Here is a 24,913-nt window from a genome sequence, read left to right on the forward strand (position 1 = left end):
GCCCCCTGAGCTCAGGTCTCACCCTAGAGGCCACACTGGCTTTCTCCTTTCGTTCTATTTCTCTTACCTAGTAGTTTCTCATGCCTTCAGCCACTGTTCTGTTTTTTGCCACTCCGTGCTTATGGTTCTGCCTGCCTCTCTACCTTCCCTAGTGTCTCACCTCCCTTGGCTCCTTCCACCTGCTTCTCCTTACCTCGCAGGACCCATAACCCTGGGCCCAGGTTCCAGCCACCCATTCCCTAGTCAGCCTTTGCCCTGGACTGAGGGACTAATTGGCAGCAGTTTTCAGCTCTCTCTCTTTCTCTCTCTCTCTCTCTCTCTCTCTCTCTCTCTCTCTCTCTCTCTCTCTCTCTCAGTGTCCCTCTCCTCCCTCCCTCATCTCTACCTTCCTCAAACTTAGAGTTGTGGGTAATCAGGAGGAGGCTCCTAGCCTGGACAGCCTCGGTGTCAGGACAATTGTACGGGAGATCCTGGGGGTGTGACCCCCTTCTGAGCCTCAGCTCCCAGCATCTCTTGCTCCCCCCAGCTTAGTTAAGACTTCCTGGGGGCTGCTTTGAAATATCTCATCCTTTCTTTCACCTTCACCTTTCCCTTCCCTTTTAGCCAGGAACACAAGGGTAGCAGGAGAAGGTGGTCACTTTTCTTGACTTTGCCCAGTGAGGTGATCGGTCTAAAACAAACAAACAAACAAACAAACAAACAAACAAACAAACAATGAGGGATTTTGAGGAGAAATCAAAGTCAGGAAGAGAGCTAGTAGTAGAGCCTTCCAAGTCAGCACTTGCCTGCCTCCACTCTATGTCGAGGACCAAGCAGCCAGCGCCCTAGCCAGGGGTTCAGCAAGAATGAAAAAAAAAATAAGAGGGAAAGAACAAAAGAAAGACAAATGCCAAGACTGAGGAGAAAGGAAAGAGAAATCAAACCAAGAAAGGGGAAAAATCAAGGAAAGAAAATTAAAAGGATGTGGGGGGGGGGAGAAATAAGAAAATAGGAAAGGGGGAAATATCATAATGATATTTGAATGTATCTAATTCATAACGGGTCTTTAGCTCGGAAAACTATTTGTCAGGTATTTTCCCTTGCTTAAAAAGATAAATAATATTCCAAGTAGAAAAGCCCTCCCCATCTATAGATTAATAATTAAGGATAATTTGTAACTTTCCACAGGGTAACTTTTAGACCTAGCCTGATTTGTGTTTTAAAACGGGATCCAAGAAGAGGGAGCCGTGTTTTGTTTGTTTCCTAAGCACATATTTAGCTTCACGGACGATTTAAAAAAAAACTCCTGGAATAAAATATAGTTCCCGAAATAATTTCTAGGTAAAGGAAACCCAAACGCGAGACTTCGGGCCGCTGCGAATCTCTCAGTCGGCCGGGAAGCCTCGCTCTTTTTCGGAGGGAATGAAACAGAACGCCGGTTCACCCAAGCAGCCGGTCTCTGCCTTGGCCCTGCTGCCGCTGCCTCACTTGGGTTTTTTCTAAGAATTGCTTCTTTGGACCCGCCAGTCGGGGCTAGTGACAGGGAACCACTTCGAAATCCAAAGGGGAGTAGAGCGAGCAGAAGGTGGTCGAAGGAAGGGAGAGAGGCTCTGCGCGGTCCGCGACAAGGCGGCCGACTAGCGGGCGAGCAGCTACAGCCTGGGTCTGCGCCAGCGGCAGTTGCGCATTCTAGGCCTGATCCCCGGGCAGAACCTCCGCAGCCCACCGGCCCTGAACTCCACCCGTACCCGGTTGCAATCCCTACCCCATAGATTGGGGCAGAGGGGCCGGGCCCGGAGCCCGGTGAGACTGAATTATTCATCTTTAATCTGCCCGCAGCTGCCGCCTTTTCATACCGGTAACGCGAGTTCTCCCGGGGCCTAAATTATTGATGGTTCGGGTTTGTAGGGAGCAGAGGGGTGGGGGGGGGGGGAGAAGAGTGGGACCAAAGATGAGGACACCGTGGGGCTGGATGTTGTAAGAAAAGAGTTTCTGGCCTCCCTGAGCCACTTGATTAGAGGCCTCTGTTCAAGGGCTTCCCCCAAGCTTGTTTTGTCTCCCTATAAAAAGATAGGAGAGATTTTAAGAGGGCACGAGATGTGCCCGCTTTCTCCGAAACTCGCTTGAGGCCATGGGGCAGTGGCTGCAGGTTGCAGACCTTGCCTGGCCTGGTTCTGCCGCTAGAAGTCTCTGCGGCTGGATTGCTGAGTAACTGCAGCTGCAGGTTAATCGCTCTAGGTGCACGATTTCTGGACTGCTTTAGGCCGTGGAAAATGGGGATCCCGGAAGTGGCCTTGAGCCTGGCACCTGATGGCCTTTTTGGCTTCCAGGTTGGGAGCCCTAGCCCAGTTGGACCGGAAATCAGGGTCTCTGCTCTGGTTGCTGGAGCATCCGCTCCTACTGTTGGGTTTCCGTATTCAGCTGCCCAGGTCTGAGAGGTCAGAGGGTCCCGAACTGGCTTCGACTGGCAACGCAGAGTCCTAAGTCCGCAGGTGCAGTCCCTACCACACCACCTTCGGGGGAGACTCGGGGCGCGGGGGCGCTAGCCTTGTGCAGCGTGGTAGGCAAGCGAACCCTAGCAGCCAGGCGTTTTTGCAGCGGCTGCGGGGAAGAGCGAGACTCTTCGCCGCCTCGCGGTCTCTGAGCGCAGCGGATCCCGAATCACCACCACCTCTTCTGCCTCTCCGTTTCCACCTGGATTTCTCTCCACCATAGACATTGGAGATGCAGAGGGGAAATATTGTTCAAAACACCCGAAGAGGGGAAACATAAAGGAAAGAAAGAATTCCTGAGAAAGACAAAATGAAAACCAGGGAAAGAAGAAACAGTACGATCACAATTAGAAATAGGTACAAGGGGAGAAGGAAGAGTTAGACAGCGAAGGTGAAAGGGATGTGTTTGGCTTAGTCCCTCTTTATGCTGAAGACTCTGTTGAGCTGAGTCAAGAAGACCCCGGCCCTCCAAATCCATCTGGCTTCCAGCCCTTGTGAAACCCAAGCCGCGCCAAACCTGCGGCGCAGGCGAGTTCCTAGTCTGCAGCAATGGTGCTCTGGCCCGGTCCTTCCTCTCTCCGCATCCCTACTTTTATCTCCCCTGACATTGTTTCCCCTTTGTCGTTTACTCCCCTCCATTTTTCAGCTCTGCTCTCTCTCCTGGCTTCTCTACTCTCCCCGCACTTTCTCCTTTACGGCGCACTGATGTGAGAGGCGGGTTTTTCCCTAGTCCAGCTTCTTCACTCTTTCAGCTAGCGGGGGTTCTGATAACGAATCCTCTCTCCTGACCGCCCACCAAGCCACCTTTCTCCCCGAGTCCTGGGATGGGATATGCCCCTTAGCTTTGCCTGCTCCCTTCGCACGTGGCGGGCCTCGGACCCTGACTAATGGCCGGTCCCTGCTGTGTGTGGGGTGTTGTGTTTTTTTCTTGTCTCTCCCCAGCAGGGCACGGGGGTGTGAACCAGCTCGGGGGGGTGTTTGTGAACGGCCGGCCCCTACCCGACGTGGTGAGGCAGCGCATCGTGGAGCTGGCCCACCAGGGTGTGCGGCCCTGTGACATCTCCCGGCAGCTGCGGGTCAGCCATGGCTGTGTCAGCAAAATCCTGGGCAGGTGAGGGCCGGGTGCTGCCTCCCTTCCCAGCTGAGGTTTTAGTTAAAAGTCGAGTTGCCAGACAGGAAAGGAAGGAAGGGGCTTGAAAGACTAAAGGGCTGGCTGCCCCGTTTGAGAAGGGCATTCGAGGGATGGCTGAGACTTGGAGTGAGGGTGGAGTAGGGTCTAGCAAGCGTAACCCAGCCAGCGGGTCCACCAGGAGAAGGCAGCTACGTTCAGAAAAGAAGGGATTTCCCCTCAGCTAATCAATGTGGATGGGGTTGGAGGAAGAGGGTCCAAAGAGGAGAACAGGCAGCGTTGGGAAGACGACAGGTTCCATAGGAATTCCGCACTTCAGGTGGGATCGGCTCGCCCAGTCTGAATCCTTCTCTGCTTCCCAAGTGGAGGACCAGCCTTCCACTCCCCGGGGTGCCTGCTCTAGCCACTGTCCCCACTCAGCCTCCATGCCCGTTTCCCACCCTAGTCAAGCCCCTTCTGGAGTCTCTGCTCAGCTACACAGGGCCTTTTTCCCTTCACGCCGATGCCTAGGGAGGGAGAGCGGCTTAGCAGCTCTGGAGCTTGCAGCCCCCCTGCCCTTGCCACCACCGGCTTCTTGCTGACCCCGACGGCCTTCCTGGCCCAGGTACTACGAGACTGGCAGCATCAAGCCCGGAGTGATTGGTGGCTCCAAGCCCAAGGTGGCAACGCCCAAAGTGGTGGACAAGATTGCTGAATACAAGCGACAGAACCCGACTATGTTCGCCTGGGAGATCCGGGACAGGCTGCTAGCTGAGGGCATCTGCGACAATGATACAGTTCCCAGCGTCTCATCCATCAACAGGTGAGCAAAGCCCCCGTGGGCCTGGAGGACAGGACTCCAGTTCCCTACTCCTGCCTGTGGGGCCATCTCGCAGGGCCTCTCTTGGCTCTTTGAGCAGCCTCCACCCATCCTTTCCAGCTCCCAGCCTGAAGTCCTTTGGCCATGGTAAATAGACCTGGGAGGTAGAAACAGAAAGACAGACAGACAGACTGACAGACAGACAGCTCTTTCCAATTCGGAGCTGAGTTTTCCCTGCCAGGCTTCTCCTGCCGGTGTCCTGGAAATGAATCCAAGTGTTTGTGGTAATTAAGACTCCAAGATTACCCGCCTCGGGATCTAGAGACAATCACAGCCCATAGCAAAGTCTTTAAAATGACCACTGTCTATTCACCGCCTCCAAACAGACTTTTTCTTTCTAAAGTCATGTACCCTTCCCCAGGGGCAGCCAGAATCCTGGTTCCTTTACCCTTTCAGCCAAACTCCCACAAAGCTCACCTCCCAGGAGCCAGGTCTTGCTAGCCAGCTCCACACAAATTTCCGGCCCAGAAGCACTGGCATTCAGGTCTACAGAGCAGATGCCAGCCACCAGCCAGGACTTGGCAGAGAGTAGAGGAGCTGGACCAAGGACCAGGATGCCAGGCAGGGAGTGAGAGCTGGGACCCTGTGGCTGACTCCTGGGAAATGCTCCCACCACCAAGCTAGCCTGTCCTGAGGTTGAAATCATTTCCATGGTGATAGGTTCAGACACTTGGACCATGCACACTCTACTCAGTTCAACTTGCAGAACCGGCAAGCTTCTTAATCCCCAGGTCCTTCCAGTATGGTGTCTGGGAAGCCACAGGGTCATGCTTTAGGCATATGCACCCCATCCAGTGTGTGCTAGGGTATCTCTCTGAGGTGACTCTTGAGCACTCAGACAACATTAAAACCCTCAAACCCAGACCAGCTCCCTAACTGCAGACCGGTGCAGCTTTGACAATTGTATTGCGGAGACTCTGGACTGCAAAAGTCCCACTCCAGCCAGAGGCAGGTGTCCACTTCTCAGGCACCCCCAAATGCAGGGACAGCTAGGAGTTTCCCCTCTGTTATTCTTTCGACTCTTCATAGGCCCATTATCAGAACAACTAATAATTCAGATGGTGCCTCCTTCTGCCCTAGCATCACCTACCTTTTTTTAATCCTTTGCAAATGATATGGAATTATCCCAAATCATCCTGAAAACAGCAGGTAAAATTAGCTGGTAGAATGTACCTTGGCTAAAGAAGATTCCCTCTGCCACACTTGTGCTGTAACGCGCTGCAAGGCGACCCCAGAAATTATCCCAGTGTGTGCCATCTGTATTAAAATGGTTATTCCGTTATGAACAGGATAACATAATACTGATCAGCTAATTATACACCCTCTGAAACCCTCCAGCTTCCTGGGCCTGGCTCAGCTAGGTACTGGAAATGTACGACTGTTTGACATTCACTTTCCAAAAGAGCCAGAGATACACACTGGGTGGACTGAGAAAGCAATAAGTGCTTTGCATTTAAAAGTCAAGAGGCTGGGGAGCTTGGGTATGGGGGCAGGCGTGGCAGTTGGCCGGGGTGTGGTGGGGGTGGGACAGCACTTCTTTTCTTTTTCTCCCACTCCCACCCCCACCCCACACCCCCCCCCCCCCGCCTTAACCACCCAATGACTTTGCCTGTGGTCCTTGTAACCAGTTAGAGATGAGTTCTTCAGAGGACAGTAGCTAAGCCATGAGTGTCTGGGATGAGGAGTAACATCATTGGGCTGGGTGGCGGTGCCCTGGGGACTATTTTGGAGATCCAATTATTGTCTGTGATGGGAATCGCAAGCCTTGGAGGGGGAAGCCAAGACAGATCCAGTTTCAGCAGTTGGCTTCTTTTGAGTGGGGTGTGCTGGCAGCCCTGCCTGGCACCCTCCCTGGTCGCTCCCCCTTCAGGACGTATCTAAGGATGGCTGGGCTATTTTTTTTAAAGCTGGTTTAGGTACAATTTTGAGGATGTTTCATCCTAAAACATAGAGCACGGAGGACAAGTGACTCTAACATCAAACTTCAGAGGTCTGAAGGTGCGTCTACCAAACCAAAGAAAGTAGACTAAGTTAGCTGTCCAAGCGAGGAGCTTTGGGGTAAGAATGGCCTGGTCTCTCTGAGAGCCACAGAGGCTGTTGGGAACAGGATCCTATTACTGGAGGTACACACAGGCTCCCTTTGGGTGTGGAGACAGAGGTACTTCTGGATAGGCATGGCTGAAAGTAGAAGGAGCTTAAGCCTAGGAATACGGAAGCCACCAGCATCATGGGCAGCCCTGGCTGTGCAGTTCGCTTGCTTTGTCAATGAAATCTAGCAGGTGGTTTTCAGTTTTGCTTTGGGAAGAACGTTCCCATGGTTGATACTCTGGGAAGGTTCGTTGGGGCTTCCCAGTGTGTCGCTGGGACACATTTGGACATCAGTGTCATCTTGGTGGGTGTTCTTCCCTGAGGGGGACGGTTCTTCTGGGGCCATGTTTCACGCAAATGCTTGATAGAGGTGTGGCATTCCTGCTGGTGCTGGTTGTGCCAGGAGCTTGGGCCTTTCTGTTTTGAGAATTCACACTCACGGGGAGGAGGACCTGGAGATTGACTTGCATGGTATGCACTGGGAAGCGGGGAGCGCCTGAATTCAGAGCTTTGGGAATGGGAGGGTGCCCATCTGTGTTGCTGTTATTATTGGTACATCTATGTATGTGAATGTGTGTATACATACACACACACACACACACATACACACACACACACACACACACACACACACACACACACACACGTTCTGAGTAAGGGTGCTCAAGAGCCTGTATTGGCAAGAAAGGAAGTCTACAACCCGCTTATCCACCTGAGCCAAAGGTTTTCATCTTCTCCTCCCCCAAACAGATGCCGTCGCTGCTCTTGAAATATGCTGTTATGGCTATAAACTAAATCGCTCTTCATGCTTTAAAAATGGTTTGGGCATTCTCTGATCCTGTCACGGTAAAGCCTTGACTGTCCAACCTGAGTTCCCCTCGGCAAATCCTCACAGAAATGCCTCTGTGGGCCGAAGGTGTGGCAGGGAACCGTCCACATCTGGAGACCACTGGCTAAAGTCTAGCTCTAAGCAAGTCACGGAGACGGTTGAATCATAAATATTGGGCTCCTTCGAGCTGAGTATGGAGTTGCCAGCCCCTTGGCTTGGATAGCATCTCTGTTGGGGACACTATAAATAGGTAACTTCAGACTGCGACCTGGCATGGGAAATGACCTAAGGGTAGGGTGGAGACGGAAGATCCGTGTGCTGAGAAAGGAGGAAAGTGCCTCATCGGGTTGAGTTATTGACAAGACCGGAAGGATTGTCCCGATGAGATCACCGATCTTCAGATTGGAGCGCTGCCTTGGGCACAGTGTGTAGTGTAGGGTTAAGGCTACTTCCTCAGGTGTGGTGGAGCTGGTGAGCCTCTCGAGGCTAGTCAATATGTTTGGGGTCCAGGGACTCTGTACTTAGATCTTTGCAGTGAACCCTTGGGGCTTGCCAACCACCCACCATCCCCGCATTCTTTCTTAGCGGGTTTGCCTTACAGTGCGTACATACATCCCTCCCTGCTATGGCAGCACTGACTTCAAGAAGGCTGCAGGCTCAGTGCTGTGCTAAGCAATGCCAGTTGGTGTCCCTCAGGTGTCCCCACTGTGGATGTTTGTCATTGGTCTGGTGGGGAGTGGGAGGTGGTAACCATAGCCTTGAGAATTCTGGAGACTCATCCTAAACCAAACGCATCTGTTTCTGCCTCTGGAACTCAGACCTAGATCACTTAGATTTGACTCTTGGACCCAGCTTGGCATGGAGGCTGGAGCTGAGGGGTGGCTTGTCACTCCTCCAGATCTGTGCAGTGGTTTGCTTGTCACCACTTTTGGTGTCAAGACAAGGATTTAGGATGGGTCAGTGAGGTAGGAAGAAGACTTCATTCCTCCCAAAGGGGAATGAGAAAAATCAGGACAGAGAACATGTCTTGGGGCTCTAGGCTTCAGGCAGGGGTATCAAGTATTTTCTTCTCTTTGGTTTCTGCCTCAAAGCCATGCTCATCCAGTGAGAGTCTCTGCTTTCCTGGTCACCCATCCTTAGACAGGCATGTGGAACAGGTGTGGCCGTTAACCGGTTTCTTGTGTTTTTAATGCTTCGCATTTCACTTTTGATTGTGTGTGCGCGCGCGTGTGTGTGTGTTTGGGGGCACACCTAGCCCGGTGCTCATGTGCAGGTCAGAGGACAACTTGTGGGAGCTGGTTCTCCCCTACCATGTGAGTAGAACTTTGAAGGCCATGATCGACTTTCGGACCAGACTGTCTCCTGTTGGTTGGTTTGTGGGTCTTCAGGCTAACCGTGTAGCTTTTCAGGGCTGCCTTGAGTTCCTACCTCACTGGCAACATTTGAGAAGTGAAGGTGAGGGGTTGTCCTTAAAAGTAAAAGCTCCAGGTTGGGTTTGGAAGGTGATGTAGAGAAGAAAAGAGAGGGGGAACCCCAAAAATAAACAAATAAAGTCTCAACTGTTCCGAGAACTCAATAAAACAATCACATCAAATATGAAGAGGTATAAATCTTGTGTCTGCACAGGTAACCTACTCGATTGCTTTTATTATCGCTCAGGCTGACTCCATTTATTACCCTCCACAGCCCGGGCAAAGGAGACTGCGTGGAGGGTGGTCTCTGGTGCAATCCTATACCCCGAGAGGCAACAATCAGCCCAGGCAGCCAGGGATTTCGATGGGAGCCAGGAAGGGCCCATCTGTCTGCATGAAACCAATCAATAACTCTGTAACCAGAGCCCTTGTCACAGGGAAATGGACAACACAACAGTTCAATAGAGGAGTCACGAGGGGAATTAGCCAAGTGGAGATGGTGCCAGGCAGGAGCAGCGTCTTGAGAAGGGAAGCCGAGGTTCCTGGAGGAGGAGGGACTGGGAAGGCAGGGATGACGGGGCCCTGCGTGCTCATAGGCACAGGTGAGGGAGGGTCCGCTGTGCAGTCAGCCTTGGGAAGGAGAGGCAACGTGGATGTTTGAAGAGGTGGAGCGTGTGTTCTAGAGGGCAGCTGGGGAATGGGCTTATGAAGCTCATGCAATAGTTCGCTTGCCAACACGATGGGATAGACGTGAGGGCTGCAACATTCTCAGCGGCTGGAGTAGGCAGCACAGATGAGTCATTCTCTCCAAAGCGTGCATGCTGGAGAGGAGGTTCCCAGAGGGGATGGAGGCCCTGCTTCTCACTCTTCTCAGCACTGATGAAGGAACGCTTTAACCCAGGGGCCCAGCATCTACTCCCAGCTTCCTTCAGCTGCAGACCCGCCTATTCTTTAGAGCCTTAGAGCATAGGGCTCCCTGAACACCTCCTTGATGCTACCCGGGGTTGCATTACAGTTCTTTCACGGAGAGGAGAATGTATACATTGAGAAGTCACTTTCCATGAATGCAGTAGATGGGGCCCACCCAACCTGCCAATTTTCTAGATTCTTGATGTCTTTTCATACCTCCTGCCCCATCAGACTGTGTCTAGAGCTCAGGTTCATGAGACAGAGGCAGCTATGGCCAGTGCATCACCCAGAGAACGCAGAAGGGCTCCCAAAACCTGAAGACCAGTGTGTCTCCCAATCAGTACCCAAGCAAGAGAAACAGTGATTGGAGAGGAATCATGTCTTCTCGAGTTATTTATCTGCCACTAGGCAGAGATGGTTTTCTCTTGTGGGTCACATTTTCTAGATGCTATCAAGGTGCAGTTAGAATTGTATGCAAAACATATGCACAAATGACGTATAGGAGTAAAGGTTGTTATCTTCTGTGTGGGAGACTGTGTGTCTATGTCTACCCCTATCTGGTCTTAGGTACAGGGTTCTGAGGCCAAGGGAACAAAGAAAATGGTCCCCAGAGTGGGGCCTGCCATCATGGTACAAGGTTGGACACCTCGTCCTTGGCTCGAGTGGTTAATCAGCAAGTCAGTCATCTGGCTCGTTACCTGCAGTGGCAACAGTCATAGAGTTTGGCTAAAGAGGATCACATTTCACAATTTAGAGGACTTGGGTCCAAGTTTTCCATTAAGTTTTGTTTGTATTACAATTCTCAACAAGTCCAGTCAGCCCCAGTGCGAAAGCCTGGGCTGCTGTGGTGCCACATTTGTGATGGAGACTTTTGTGGTCATATGCATGTCCTTACTTTGACACTTGAGCCATAACCCTGTTGGCACAACTAACTAGGAACCAGTGGTATCAATAAGCAAAACAATATTCTTCCAGGTACATTCTCCAAACTGTGATCCACACCAGGCATAGAGGTTCGGACCTTAGATTCCAGGCAAGACAGGCAGATCTCCATGAGTTCAAGGTCAGCTTGCTCTACAGAGTGAGACCCTGTCTCAAGCAAGCAAACTAAAAAACCATCAACTCTCTCTCTCTCTCTCTCTCTCTCTCTCTCTCTCTCTCACACACACACACACACACACACACACACACACACACACACACACATACACACACACACGATCCAGGAAACTATAGCTTATCTTCAAGCCATGGAACTATTGGGACTTCTTGTGCTTCTTTTTTTTTTTTTAAATTCATCCATTTATTTTATGCATGTGAGTGCTCTGTCTGCATGTACACCCGTGTGCCAGGAGAGGACTTCAAACCCCATTACAGATGGCTGTGAGCCTCCATGCAGTTGATGGGGAGTGAACACAGGACCTCTGGGAGAGCAGTCAGTGCTCTTAACGACTGAGTCGCCTCTCCAGTCCCTTGTGCTTCTTGGGGGACAATGTGATGAGAAGATACTTTGTGCTGATAGAGAGAGAGTGCGAGTGAGAGAGATAGAGAGATGGGAGAGAGAGAGACAGACAGACAGACAGACAGACAGAGTTTGGCTTTGGATGTGGAGTAAGGAAAGTAGAGTCCCAAAGCCCAGACTGGTGTGCACCAAGAGCAGTGATGGAACTACAGGTGGGCACGAGGGTCACACGCCAGTGTTTTCAGGGAAACTGGCAGGAAAAGGTATATGGATGTGTATAGGAGCTAGAGCCCTGGGCCCAGCCTACAGGCATTGACACAGAGATAGTTTTTACACTTACCATTGTGTGAGTGAGCGTGTGTGTGTGTGTGTGTGTGTGTGTGTGTGTGTGTGTGTGTGTGTGTGTGAGTGATGAGGTCTGGAGATAACATTGGGGGTTGATTATATCCTTCTATTCTACCCTTCCCCCATTTTGTGCATGATGTGTGTGTGTGTGTGTGTGTGTGTGTGTGTGTGTGTGTGTGTGTGTGCATGCACGTGCACACAGGCCAAAGGTTAATGTCAGGAAACAGCCTCCATAGCTTTGGACCTTATTCATTGGCAAAAGGTTTCTCAGTCAAACCCCGAGCTTGCTGAAAGGACTCTTCTTGCTAGTCAGTCTGCTCCAGGGTTCCCACCTCTGCCTCCTGGGCTAGTATTAAAGATGGGCTACACCACAGCTCCTGCTTAGCATCATGCGGGTTTGGGGAAATCTGGATCTGAGTTCTCTGGTCCTCATCCTTGCACAGCAAACTCTTTACCCACCGAGGCATCTCTCCCAGCCTCGGCCTTGTAGGTTCCAGGGATTAAACTCAGGCTTTCAAGGTTCAATGGTGAGACCTGGTGGGTCAACTTGTGGGTCCCAAAGAGGGCAAACTTTAACAATTCCGTGCTAACCCAATAAAGCCCGCTTTGCGTCTGATTTTTATCTTGGACAGCAGTTGGCAGCCTCTGGTGTGTGTAACTCTACACGCTGACCTCTGGTCTAGGAAAGAGCTATGACCTCAGAGCAAGTGTGAGAGAACCAACATTTCCCCTATACCTTAGCACAGAAGTTTCTGGGATGTTCTTGGGAGATGGTGGAACTCTTTCTAGCTGGAGGAGTGGGTGAGTCCTGGACGATGAAGGGGACAGCAGGTGTGATGCAGAACTGCAAGAGTGTCGGAGGAGGTGAGAGGCTGAGAGGGGAAAACGGTCTGGTAGCCTCCTTGGCCTGCGTGGTATTTGGGAATGGAGCACGGAGCATGCAAGGACAGTTGAGGAGGGAAATAGGATGACATAATCTAAATAAGAGCATTTGGTCCCTGAATCCTCTTAGATGTGGTTAGAGAAAGCCAGTGCCCAGGGTAGCTGGTTGTTCAGGCTGGTGGCGTTCTGAGAAGCCGAGAGTTGACAAAGGAGAAAGGGAGAAGCCAGTTGGGGAGATGTTTCCAACATGAGGGTGGGGCAGAGGAAGTGACATTGCAGGCACATTCTCAAGATCAGAGGTTCATGGTCCTTCCTAAGAGACAGCTATGGGACCACGAGCGTGGCTATGACCACCTCCACAGTCTGCATATCCTGGCAGTGGCTGCTATTGGCAGGCCCAAGAAAAGAGAGAGAGACCAAGGCAGGTGGTCCCTGCATTCTCGGCCATCTACAATGGAGTCCCTTCTACCCTGCTACCTAGAGCTTAGGGCCGCATTGCTCCAGACTTCCTGCTATGCTTGCTTTCAGGCGGGCTTGACCATAGTGAGCACCCTCTTCGATAGCCTGAGAGTAGAGGAAGCTGGGGAACGTGCCAGGCCATTCCTGGCAAGGTGTGCAGCAGGGCAGCTGGCTGGAAATCGAGCAGGATTCTCCTTGTAGGCACAGCAGAGAAATATGAGGAAGGATGTAGGGACCTGGAGAGAGAGAGAGAGAGAGAAAGAGAGAGAGAGAGAGAGAGAGAGAGAGAGAGAGAGAGAGAGAGAGAGAGGGAGGAGGGCGGGCGTAAAGGATCCCATAGATAGAGAAAATGATGGCTAGCTAGTACTGGGGATTACTGGGGATACCTTCCTGGTTCTGGCACTCCCTCTTGGCTCTGGAATCTTTGTGGGTCCAGATGCCATCCATACCTTTCAGGCAAGGGAAGGAGCTCAGGAGCGTTGTGAACAGCGTCTGATCTGACGGATCACTGAGATGATCAGGCACAAGTACCTCATTCCAACCCTGACTCTGCCAACCTTTGTTTGACTTCCAAGGCTCCTTGTGTTGTCCTCAGAGAAGCTGTTAGGCCTGGCCTCTGGGCCTCTGTGGCTCTGTTTTAGAGACTGTGTGGCTGGTGGCTTCCATAGCCTGCGAGGCTGGCCTAGCCTTGCCGGGACATCTCAGAAGTCAAGTCTTGTCCAAGTGAGAGCCGGCAGTCTGCTTATTCAGAAAGCTTCCGGCTGGCTGGGCCGTTGATCCCAAAGCAGGAATCCTTGGCATCATTTGGATAGTCTGCTTGTTTGGGATGTTACTGAATGCTACCCAGAGGGCGAGGGGTCAAAAGGGACAGTAGCTGTCCCAGTGGGTCAATAGCTAAGGATCAGGTCAGGTCTACAGAAAGGTTCTGACACAACCAGTAAGCATGCCTGTGTCTGGGAGTATGGGCCCACGTGAGATCAGTGCAAACTGGCTCTGTTGAAGGTGAGCGTGTCACCTGGTGTGTGGCACCAGGTGATCCGGTGGCCACAGCATTGGTTGTGTTTACCTGTAACCTCAAAGGCAGCCTGTGTAGAGATGAGACCAGAGGTCAGGATGGTTAGGCTATCATGTGCAGCGTGCGCCCGCCAAGGTCCTCCCCCTTCCCGGTGCTCCCTCCTCTATGGGTTAGATGGATGGGTCGGCAAGGCCAATCTCTGACTGAAGAGTGAGGAGTTGATTCTGATTGAAGAGTGAGGAGAAGCTGATAAGATAAGGGAGGCCACCTTTCCTCCAGGGATCAACCGCGGTGTCATGTTCCCCAACTCCTCCGCTTTTCGAAGAAGGGCAGGCAGACTTCCACTTACTGTGACTGTCTGACTTCTGGGAAAGCCAGAAGGAAGGAGGTTCCTTCCACAGTGGTCCTAGGAAGGAAAGCCTGGCAAACTCCCAGGGGAGAGAGAAAAGGCAGCAGAAGGAAGACAGCAGGAGAGAGGGGAGGGCTGGATGCCTTGACACTGATTGGCCCTGGCCTGGTGTGGGACCACAGAAAGAGCCTGAGGGAAGGCAGCTGTGAGGCTTCCAGCTAGGCTTCTGGTCCTGATGCTTGGTCTCCTGCAGAGGGCATAGCTCTGGCTCTAGTCCAGTCTCTTCTAGAAACAGGGGTCACCCTCACCTTCTATCCCAGACCCTCTGGCCTACCATATAACATCTGCCTCTTCCCCCACTCCCATCACCTCAACTCCTGACCCTAGGGAGATACCCTGGAAGGTCATGAAGACTTCTTAAGAGATGGTCTCTCAGGGTAGGTACAAAAAAGTTGAGAGAAATTCATTTCATGGCTAGTGGTTGCTTAGAAAAGGCGATTCCGGCGCACGGATGTGATAAATGTTAACTGAACATTAATCGCATTAAAGAGGGCCCTATAAACTTTTCATTTCTAATTAAATTCGTCCAGTGATGCTGCCCAAGCGAGTACTCTGAGCCTTTGTTTATGTGGAAAATTAAAATGCAAATACAACGGGATTTATTTCCAGGAGTGGACTGATGGTCTGGTCCCTCTGGCTACCGGTCTCTGGGCCTGTCAGGCTAGGTAACTCTGCAGGTGCACTGTGCGATGAATTTTTGTCATGAAGAGAAAGGCCAGGGTTCAAGGTCACGTACAATTAGACAGGAAGAGAAGTTACAGAAAGAATTAAAGAGGAGACAACCCGCTAAGGTAGCAAAGCATTTTCTTGACTTTCTAACCTTCATACTGTAAGAATAGTGCCCCCGAAACAGACAGACAAACCCTTGCTTGTGAATAATGTCCCCATAAGCCTCCCTTGTGGTACAAACAGATGTGGGAGGGAGGATTTGGAGGCATCTACAAGACCGTTCCCAAAAGAACTCAAAGATGTCAAGAGGAAAGGAAGGCCTACAGTCCGGCTTTATCTCCAGTGCTTGGAGAGTCAGCTGCTGTCCACATCACGGTTTTGCTAGGTCCTTGCTGGCAATGCCAAGTGTCTCTGGCACAAGGTAGTGGAGCATAAAGGCACACACGGAGAAGGACATTGTGCATGCAGGCCTGCACGCACACAGCCTCTTACCCATAAGGGAGAGCTGGTGGCTCGTAAGAATGAACAAATGGTCCCCACAATGAGCCTTTTAGTACCGTGATCCCTTTGATGGAAGCAGAAACCCTTAATACTATTGAATGGAGCACTATGCGTTCCCGCTTACTAAAACATAAATTAAGTTGAGAGGAGAGAAAAACCTAGGTAAGAAAAATCATTTGGGTATATCAGTTAGGGACACTGAAAAATAGCTACGGTGCGCCACGAGTAAGGAAGTTGTAAATAGCATTAAAACTCAAGAGGGGGAAGGAAATAGAAGTAGGAGGGACTGGAAAAGGCAGAGCGTTAAATCACAAATAGAGGCTCGTGTACAAAGTCACAATCCAGATTTACGCCAGGCTTTGCAAAAATCTACAGCCTGGACTGACAGCAGGCGGGGATCCTGGGTGCCTGAGTGCACAGGCCCAAGGCATCCTGACAGTGTAGAGAGGGCAGGCTGCTCACTGTGCTGGATTCTGGGATTGATCCATCCACTCCCGGTGCAGGGATCTGATTGGTATGGCTCTGCAGACAGTCGAGGATACAGCCGCATGAGAGTCTTTAAAGGTCTTTAAGCACACGAGTCTCTTGTGAGCTGGATCCGCATTCTAATGGTCCTCCAAGGTAGCAACCCATTCCTGGAACACCGCCCGCTTCCCTGAACTCCGCAAACAACTGCTACCCGCCGCCCTCTTTAGTCTGTTTTATTCTGGGTTACTCTTTTCCTCTTCAGTGTTCACTTTGTACCTTGGGAATGCAGGAGCACTCGCTGACAAGCAGGTTAATAACCATGGCAACGCCCAAACATCTGGAAGAAAATCAAAACACTTTAGTCAATCATTTATGTTGGCTGTCCATAGGATGCGAAAGATCTGGTGATTTAGCACGTCCACCTGGCTGACTGGCTTTCTCGGGTTTCATTCAGGCACAGAACCAGCAAACCCAGGAAAACATCTATTTCAGAGGAACATATTCTAGGAAGCCTGGTGTGGTGTTGGAAGTGTCTTGTACACACTGGGTTTGGTTTCTGATTTAAAGGGAGCCTGGGCCAGGCACAGGGGTGGCAACAGTTTGTGTCTGGACAAGCTGAGCCATTGGATAAACTGGAAGAGGCTTCATCCAATAACCTTCCGCTGTCCATTAGGCCTGGCTTCCATGAGGGAATCTGCCATCCGAAGGGCTTAACAGACATGACCCGTCATTCAACCACCCTTCCAATCACCCATTCGGAAATGTCTTGCTAATCACCTCCTGGGTGCCAGGAAAGTCACAAAAACCCCATGACACAATGCAAGAGGGCGGCTTCAGGGAGAAATTGCCATATTGTGAGTCTGGCTAATCTATCCTTTCTGTACCTCAGTTTCCCTAGTCACGTAAGGTAGGAATAATCACTTAACTCTTTTATAGGCTCTCATGGGGGTTAAATGAACACACACACACACACACACACACACACACACACACACACACACACACACACTCTACCATAAATCTACTTTGAATTGCAACTAGCCAATATTAAGGAATCAATAAATGCACTATTCTTTTGGCAGTAGTAATAATCCAGTATGCGTTTTTAGTTTTAGCCTGTGTCAATATGTGTGTCTTCTGGTTTCCATGTGCATGAGCACTGACGCATTTTAAATAAGAAGGCTTGAAAGGTGGAGGCTCTTGGCTCACATTTGTAGCACTCCCGAGGGTGAGGCAGTAGCATCTTGAAATTAAGGCCTGCTTAGGGTTTTTACATAGAGAAAACTTGTCTAAAAGCAAAACAAGAGAAGAAAAAAAGGAAAGAAGAAAGCCCGACCCAGGAGCCAGAAGGATATTCTATGAGCAGGGTCAGGATCATGAACACCCGGGAGGTTCATGGTATCCCGTGAACCCTGCTGAATGTGAGAAATGGGCTGACTTTGTCTTTTCCAGCGGGTGGAGAATCTCCATGACTCAGGTCTCCCACTACTGAGTAGAGTTAGTCAAAGACTCGCCTCTTTGTCCTTTGAAAGCCCCGCCCGAGTACATGTGTGCGTGTGTGCGCGCGTGTTTGTACACTCGTGTGCACAGTCACGCCCTCTTCCGGGACGAGCTGGCTGTTGTTTGTTGAGGACGTGGAGGTTGGCATTTTCCAGGCTCCGTGGCATTTTCTCAGGTTGTGCTTCTTTGCATTTGTAATTTTTTAAAAAAGAGAGAGATAAATGAGACAGCGGTGGGGGAAGTCTTCAGGTGATCGTTTTTGAAGGGTTTTCCTGGTTCTTAAATGCCATAATGGGGAGAGGGAAGGGAAGCAACCAGGAAGAGGGGGTGAGGAAAGAAAGGCAAGAAGATGGAGACAAGAATGAAAGAGAAGAGCGAGTGAATAGTCGAACTCAAACCATATCCGACGAGTGTTGTCCTTTGTAGCTGGGCGCTCCCGGGAGGATGGGGGTCCCATGACCTCTGCAGTTAGCACCACCGTCGAGGGAAAAGTACTTTAAGAAAAGAATTTAGGAAGTCAAATTACTTTGGGCTTTGTCTATTTGGTGCAATGGTCCAAGGTAACTGGATAATGACGTATTCCTCTGTTTATCCTCTGTCCAGCAAGCACAAGGCGAAAACCAAAGCTGACCTAACTCAGGATGGCGTGTCTCTCGTCTCTGTGGGAAATCCCGCAGACTGAGGCTGACACCTATCTGTCTCATGCTTCCCCCCATGGGTTCAGTGACCTCTGTCAGTTCAGTGAACCCTGAAGAGCCACACTCAGGTGGCTAACCAGTTACTTCTCAGATATCTTAAGATCTCTTTTATTTTTAATTATGTGTGTGTAAGTGGGTGTGAGTGTGTGCTCATGAGAGCCGGTGTCCCTGGTGGCCAGAGCTGTTGGATCTCGTAGAGCTGGACTTACAGGCTGTTGTGAGCTACCGAACACGGGTGCTCTGCGAGGATCTGAAGAGTGTGTGCCTGTAAGTGCTTTCCCGTCTCTCCAGCCTCTTTTTGGATATCTGTCAGTCTAATTAGCTGTTAAAGGACTATGTATTTTTTTAATTATAATGGTAACTCAGTGCTGGGGGTTGAGCCTAGGGTTTTGTGTATACTCGGCAGTTGCTTAACACCCAGTTATATCCCTAGATCCAGGAAAATTTTAAAATCAGCTAAGTTGGAATTGTGGGGTCTCAGAGTGTTTTCAGTTACCTGTGAACCTACCTGAGGTTGTCATCTCCCCTTTTCCTAGTCATTAGAACAGAGCCAGCTGCTGCCTTTATTAGCCCCCAGCCCCTGCAATGTCCAAACATCCTGGGAGGAGAGCCCCACCCCACTCCCCAGCCAGAGGAGTGCTACCCAACTGCAGTTTTTACTCTTCTTTTCTTAAAACACACAATGCACCTCTTGATTGACCTTGTGATTTTTTGTGCATTGACATACTAGCATACTTGTTTATATTTGGCCAATCCCGTGGCTGTGTCACCCAGCAAATGTTTATAGTAATCACCATCATCACCATCACCATCACCATCACCACCATCATCACCACCATCATCACCATCACTATCACCACCATCACCATCACCACCATCACCACCATCACCACAATCACCATCACCACCACCACCACCATCACCACCACCACCACCACCATCACCACCATCACCACCATCACCATCACCACCATCACCATCACCACCATCACCATCACCACCATCACCACCATCACCATCACCACCATCACCATCACCACCATCACCATCACCACCATCACCACCATCACCATCACCACCATCACCATCACCACCATCACCATCATCACTATCATCACACTCAAAGCTAACCAGTCCTTGTCACAGTAAGGCAGTATAAGTACGCGAGTGTATTAATTGATCTGAGCCTGATGAACAGCCCCACAGTGCTTTGCAGCAGTGTTTATAGATGTGGTAACTGGAATACAGGTGTAAAATAACTTGCTCAAGGTTGCAGACTAGGTAGCAAACCTAGGACTTGAACTCACACCCGAGTGGTGCTGAAACCCATGGGCTTAACCACTACACCACGGTTCTTATCTACTTTGGATCAAAGACAATGCAGACCCGAGTGATCTCTTCTCCGTCTTGTGCCCTTATAGCTTTACTCAAGCTTAGAGCACACACCCTGTGCCCTGGTGGAAAGTCGTACCTGTAATTGTAATTCTTCCATGATACTTATCTACTACTGGGCCACATCATCTGGGAACAGTGGGGGAAGATGCCTTGGGACAGCAGCACAGAGTGGAGAGGAGCAGGGGGCTCTGGGAGATCGAGGTCAGGGTGGTGCTCCCACTGGGATGGAAGCTTTACTTCTCCCTCCTCCTGATCCCTAGCTGGGATGCAGACTTTACACAGGGATAGTATTTGGCCTTGGAGCTTCACTCCCCGGAATAGGTAGGTGTAGGGAGGGTAAGACCAAGACCTGACCCAGTGTGGTTAAGTCAGAACTCTCCCAGCCAAGAGTAGACATGTAAACTTTATCATCAAGAGGATATTGTCCTGCTCTAGAATTTTCTTTCTGGAAAGAAGCAGTACAAATGACCAGGCCAGAGGAAGGTTAAAAAAAGAAAAAAAGCAGGAGGATTGTCCCTCTCACCCACAACTGTAAGAAGGCTATTAAAGCGATTACCGAATCACAGCCACCACCCAGATCCAACACCATTACTCAGCTCACATCACCAAGGAGACACCCATTAACCTAATCTCTGAGACATACATTGTGAATAAAGAGATGCAGATATGATCAATGAACGCAATAATTCAAGGCAGACACAGACACTGCCACCAAACAATACTCAAATTCCTCCAACCCAGTCATACAGGAAGAGCAGTCATCTCGATACAACTCCACAAACAAAACAAACCTGAGGTCAGTTGCTGGAATGCGTCCGCACAATGTCTCACATGCTAACCCACCACACAATTCAAGCTCCCCATCCCGCAGGCCACCCGTACACAGAGGCTGGGATTAGGTGGCCCTTGGAGCAACAATAAACATTGGTAAGACATACAGAGGCAGGGTCAGCATTGAGATGCCCAACCCTCGGCACTCCCTGAAGAACACAGGCAGAGATACGGTATCCCCAGGCTCAGTACAGCCACCAGGACGGAGCACCGACCCCCGTCCAGCAGGTGGACGTATCTAGACCATCATGTCTGATAAGGCCTCAAGGCTCTGGTTGCTACTAAAAGAGTAAACTGTCCCCAGAGCCGGCTTCCCGAGACAGGACAAATCAGCTCCATCCTGGCTGGGGTTTAATAAGACCTCGATGTTGTGGAGAATGACAGAGCTTCAGGGGTGGAAGGGAAAGGTGGGGGTTGGGGGAGCTCTCCGAGCTGGGTGCCGGAATTCCCCTCTGACTCCTGCCTCCGTGGCCGTTTTTTTGAGCTGAAGCCCTCTCTTGCTGGGTGTTCACTGAGTATCGATTCAGTCTGCAAGCAATTTTAATATTTCTTCAGGGACTTTCCAGCAACAGCACAAGTCATTAATTCACCCTCTCAAATTGCTTATTCAATAGCAGGAACATGGCTCCTGAATAAAGTCCCAGGATTTATGTGACTTGCACGAGTCAGGAGGTCAAACAACTGTTATGGAGCGAAGTTAAAAATCCAAGTAAAATATTGACACTTTTTTGGGGAGGGGAAGAGAGGGAGGCCGAGGTATTTAAAATAGGTTTTTGTTGCAATGGCCCCAGGATAAAGAGTGGAAGGAGACTGAAGACAAGTTGGAGTTTATAAAATCAATGGAATTTATTGCACATCTACTTGGCATTTAATAATTCTCTCATTTCCACATTCCCCCCCACCCCCATCCCATTCTGGCCACAGACAGGGAGATACACAGGTATACAAACGCACATTTATGCACGTCAATACCACCGCGCGCGGACCAATACGGAAACAGGATTGCGATGTGCGCAACTCGGGCACCCAGAGAAGGGAACATCGATGGGTTTCGCTGTAGCTGAATGTGTTTAACAGAAGCAGGCATAATTTGGCAGATATTCACGAAGCTGCTTTTGATAAGTTATAAATCTCAGATCAATGCATTGGATATGAATACAAAGATGTGCTCATCCCAGAAATAGTTTCTAAAATGTAGACGCCGCATGAAACATCTCTCCGCAGGATCGTCATGGGATTGCGTACACGATTTGCAAATTATGGCTTGTTTGTAACATGGGCCTGGTGCTTATTAAGTAAGTGACGGTACACGCATGGGAGACGAAAGTGTGTTTCAAATCACAGACACACGCAACCTCTTGCTAGTCGCCTACAGATGCTTGCTCAGTTGTCCAAATCGTGTATGTGAGAAGACGAAGAAAACCGTCCCTGCTCAAATAGCTAATAGACACAAAGCATTATTAATATAGAAATTTCCAGAGGAGATCATATTACGCAGCCCTCAGATACTGAAGTCACAGGCTTGGGTCCAAAGCAATCTGATATTAAGAATGTGACCTTGGGTGAGCTGCTTAGCCACGCTGTTGACTCTAAGGTAGAAGAGAGAACACACCTCTTTGACAGAAGCCATGGTTAGGATTTGAGTGAGAAAACGCACCATGTACCATGTCTCTTTTATAGTGAATACAGAATAAATGATAAGGGCCTGTAAGGTGGGTCGGTGGGGGAATGTACCTGCTGCCCTGGCTGATGACCTGCGTTCAACCCTCAACCCCCATTCACAAAAGAGACACTGGTGTAAAGAGAAAAATTACTCTGGCAGCAGACCCCCTCCCGCGTCCACACTAGCACTCCACACAGGAATAAATAAAAGTAGAAACTTTGAAACAAGTGAGAGTTACGACTTTCACTGCTACTCCACAGCTCTTCTAGTGAGGTCGACACTTAGATCTGGATTTGTTCTTGGTGAGACTAACTTTCTAACAAGTGGCTAGTGGGGTGGACTTTAACGCAGGACGCCCACATTTAAATTCTGGCTCTGTTACAGAAACGCTGTGCGGCTTAGCCAAGCTGGCTAATATTTCTGAGACTCAGTTTCCACACGAAAGGGTAGGGATAGTAATCTTCAGAGGTACCTACGGGTACTTCATAGGTGCACAAAGACTAAATTTTACTTTCGTTATTATTTGTTTTTTAAGACAAGGTTTCTTTACCTAGTCTTGGCTGTCCTAGAGTTCACTATGCAGACCAGGCTGGCTTGGAACTCACAGAGATCTGCCTGCCTCTGCCTCCTGGGTGCGGAGATTAAAGGCATGAGCCACTATTCCTTGCAAGAATTAAATTTTCAACTCCACATAAAGTACTTCTGACAACACCTGGTGCAAACAGAGCATATGTTAGCACACAGCATCCCATAAGATTCTTCTGTTCCAATAATATTAATAACTTGATAGTTATTAAGTTCTTACATTATAGCTGATCTTGTTTATTGCTAGATGGTAAGAAAAAGAATTATGGTATTTGTCCTTGCTAAACTGAGTCCCTGGGAGAAGTCAATATAAACTGGGTAGGCAAAGAAAGAGTTCAGCTCTGTGCTGGGCCTTGAGGGGACAAGGGGAACAGAAAAAGGTTGGCTGGAAAGCTCTGGGGGCGGGAGGCAGGTGGGAAAGATTTTGAAAGCTAGGGTGAGACGTGCTAGACTCTATCCTTAAGAGGAACAAGGAATGGAGTTTAGCCACATTCTATTCTTTCAGGACACCGACGGATGGACTGTTGTTTGAGTCTGTGAGCAGCTGAGGTGACGAGAGCTAGAGGCAGTGAGGCTAGGCAGTCCCCAGAAAGCCCAATATCCCTGCAGGCTTCCTTCTGCTTGCAGAGGAATGTCAGCATGCTTATGAAGGGCTAGGGAGGACAGAGAGGAGTAGAGGGGAAACTCATTGCGGTAGTGAGCTTATATCTGTACCGATTACCATGACATCAGGCAGTCCCTGAGCCACCAGCCTCTTCCAGGAAGGACCGTGGGGTGAACAGCTGGTAGACCCCAGCTTTAGCCGGAAGCCCTGACAGATGAGGGCAGGGCCGGTGACAGGAGGAGGTAGTCTGGTCACGCTCTGGCTTGGCATGCACTGCAGACTGGTTTCCAAATGGTTAGTTAAACACATTGCCCCTTAATTTTTAAACCTATGCATATCTTGAAGTTAAATCAATCCATATGCTTACCGTTTATCACAGAAACCACCACTATTGCCCCCTTGGGCCAGCCCCATGGCCCATCTAACCTGGTAAATTGTGTCAGGCCTGGGCTCCCAGGGACATACAATGGGAGGGTTATTGCCCTCAATGGCTGTCTTAGAAGGCTGGTGCAGGAAATCATGGAGTTATCTAGGAGACAGCTAGAAGTCAATCATCCTGGAGTGCACAAGAACTATTTTGAAATTTTGAAACATTTTTCTTTTTGACCTGGAGTTTAGTCTCTACAGAGAAAATGATAGTTTCAGGAATTTTTGGTGACTGCTGGTTGGAGTCAGATGGTGGGAAATATGGCTTGAAATATGAGTAAAGGGGCCGTGCACTAGGTCCTCTCCTGAGTCTCCTGCCCCCAGCTGGCAAGTGCTTTCCTCATACCCTGGCTTGGGCTCATCTTCTCAGATCATAGAATTCAGAATTTTTAATTTACCAGGACCAAGGAGAGACCAAGGGGTTTGTACTTTAGCCAAGGCCCCAGGGGATTCTGGGACAATCTTGAGAACCCTTCTGCAAGATTTCTGAAAGGGTTCTCATTCTTGGAGCTTATGTGTAACTTTCAGCTGAGCATGCCTACAGCCCACACACTCAGGAAGCAGAGGCAGGAAGAATAAGAGTACAGGAGACAAGTCTGAGCTACACATACATTGAGTTTAAGATGTGAGCCCAGGACTGAGTACGCTGGCACATGCCTTTAATGCCAGGCCTTGAGAGGTGGAGGTAGGTGGATCTCTGAGTTCAAGATTAGTGTGAGGTTTAGAGAATAAGTTCCGGGACAGCTAGGGCTACACAGGGAAACTGTCTCTCATGTGTATGTGTGCGTGCACGTGTGTGTGTGCATGCATGCGTGTGTGTGTGTGTGTGTGTGTGTGAATACCTATATGCACAATCTAAGAGCTCTTGACATTATGAAAGGAAAAACCTTTCATAACCTAGAACCTGTGTTCCAGCTGTGTCCTGTTCTAGCTGTAAAGGAAAGGCCTGTTCTCAACAGAAAAGAATGGCTTGACTCACCTCACTGGTAGTCTCATTGTTTAAACCAAAACCCACTGAACAAGCCTGGGCACCACCTCTACACTACACAAGTGGCAGGACAGCCTACAAAGGGAGAGTGTTCATGGAGTGCCTTGAAGTGGCCACTGGAGAGGCCAGGGGCAGAATGTCCTGGCTTCCTTGTGTAAGGAGAAAGTAAATCTCAGCCACCGATCTATATGAAGGGGCTACTCAGTTCCATTAGGCCCTCTGGGGTAAGCACCCTGTCAGGAGAGGGAGCAGCTTTCTGGGTGATCTATGACATCTCGCTCGAGGATCTGCTAAGAAAAGTCCCCAGCTAGCTCAC

The 24,913-nt window shown here is 49.9% G+C and overlaps 1 protein-coding gene across 7 annotated transcripts in view; it reads left to right on the top strand.

The window, feature by feature from the left end:
• Positions 1–24,913, top strand: part of Pax2 (paired box 2) — a 91,177-nt gene that overhangs the window by 10,611 nt on the left and 55,653 nt on the right. For 4 of the 7 annotated variants that reach the window (XM_063287134.1, XM_006231443.4, XM_063287138.1 and 1 more), the window contains 2 exons: positions 3,414–3,582; positions 4,205–4,402. In XM_063287134.1, coding sequence (XP_063143204.1) covers positions 3,414–3,582; positions 4,205–4,402 — 367 coding nt within the window. The remainder of the gene's footprint in view (positions 1–3,413; positions 3,583–4,204; positions 4,403–24,913) is intronic. The other 3 variants (XM_039109033.2, XM_039109046.1, NM_001106361.1) reach the window with 1 other exon arrangement.

This window comes from Rattus norvegicus, chromosome 1 (assembly GCF_036323735.1).
Source record: "Rattus norvegicus strain BN/NHsdMcwi chromosome 1, GRCr8, whole genome shotgun sequence".
Taxonomy (NCBI): Eukaryota; Metazoa; Chordata; class Mammalia; order Rodentia; family Muridae; genus Rattus; species Rattus norvegicus.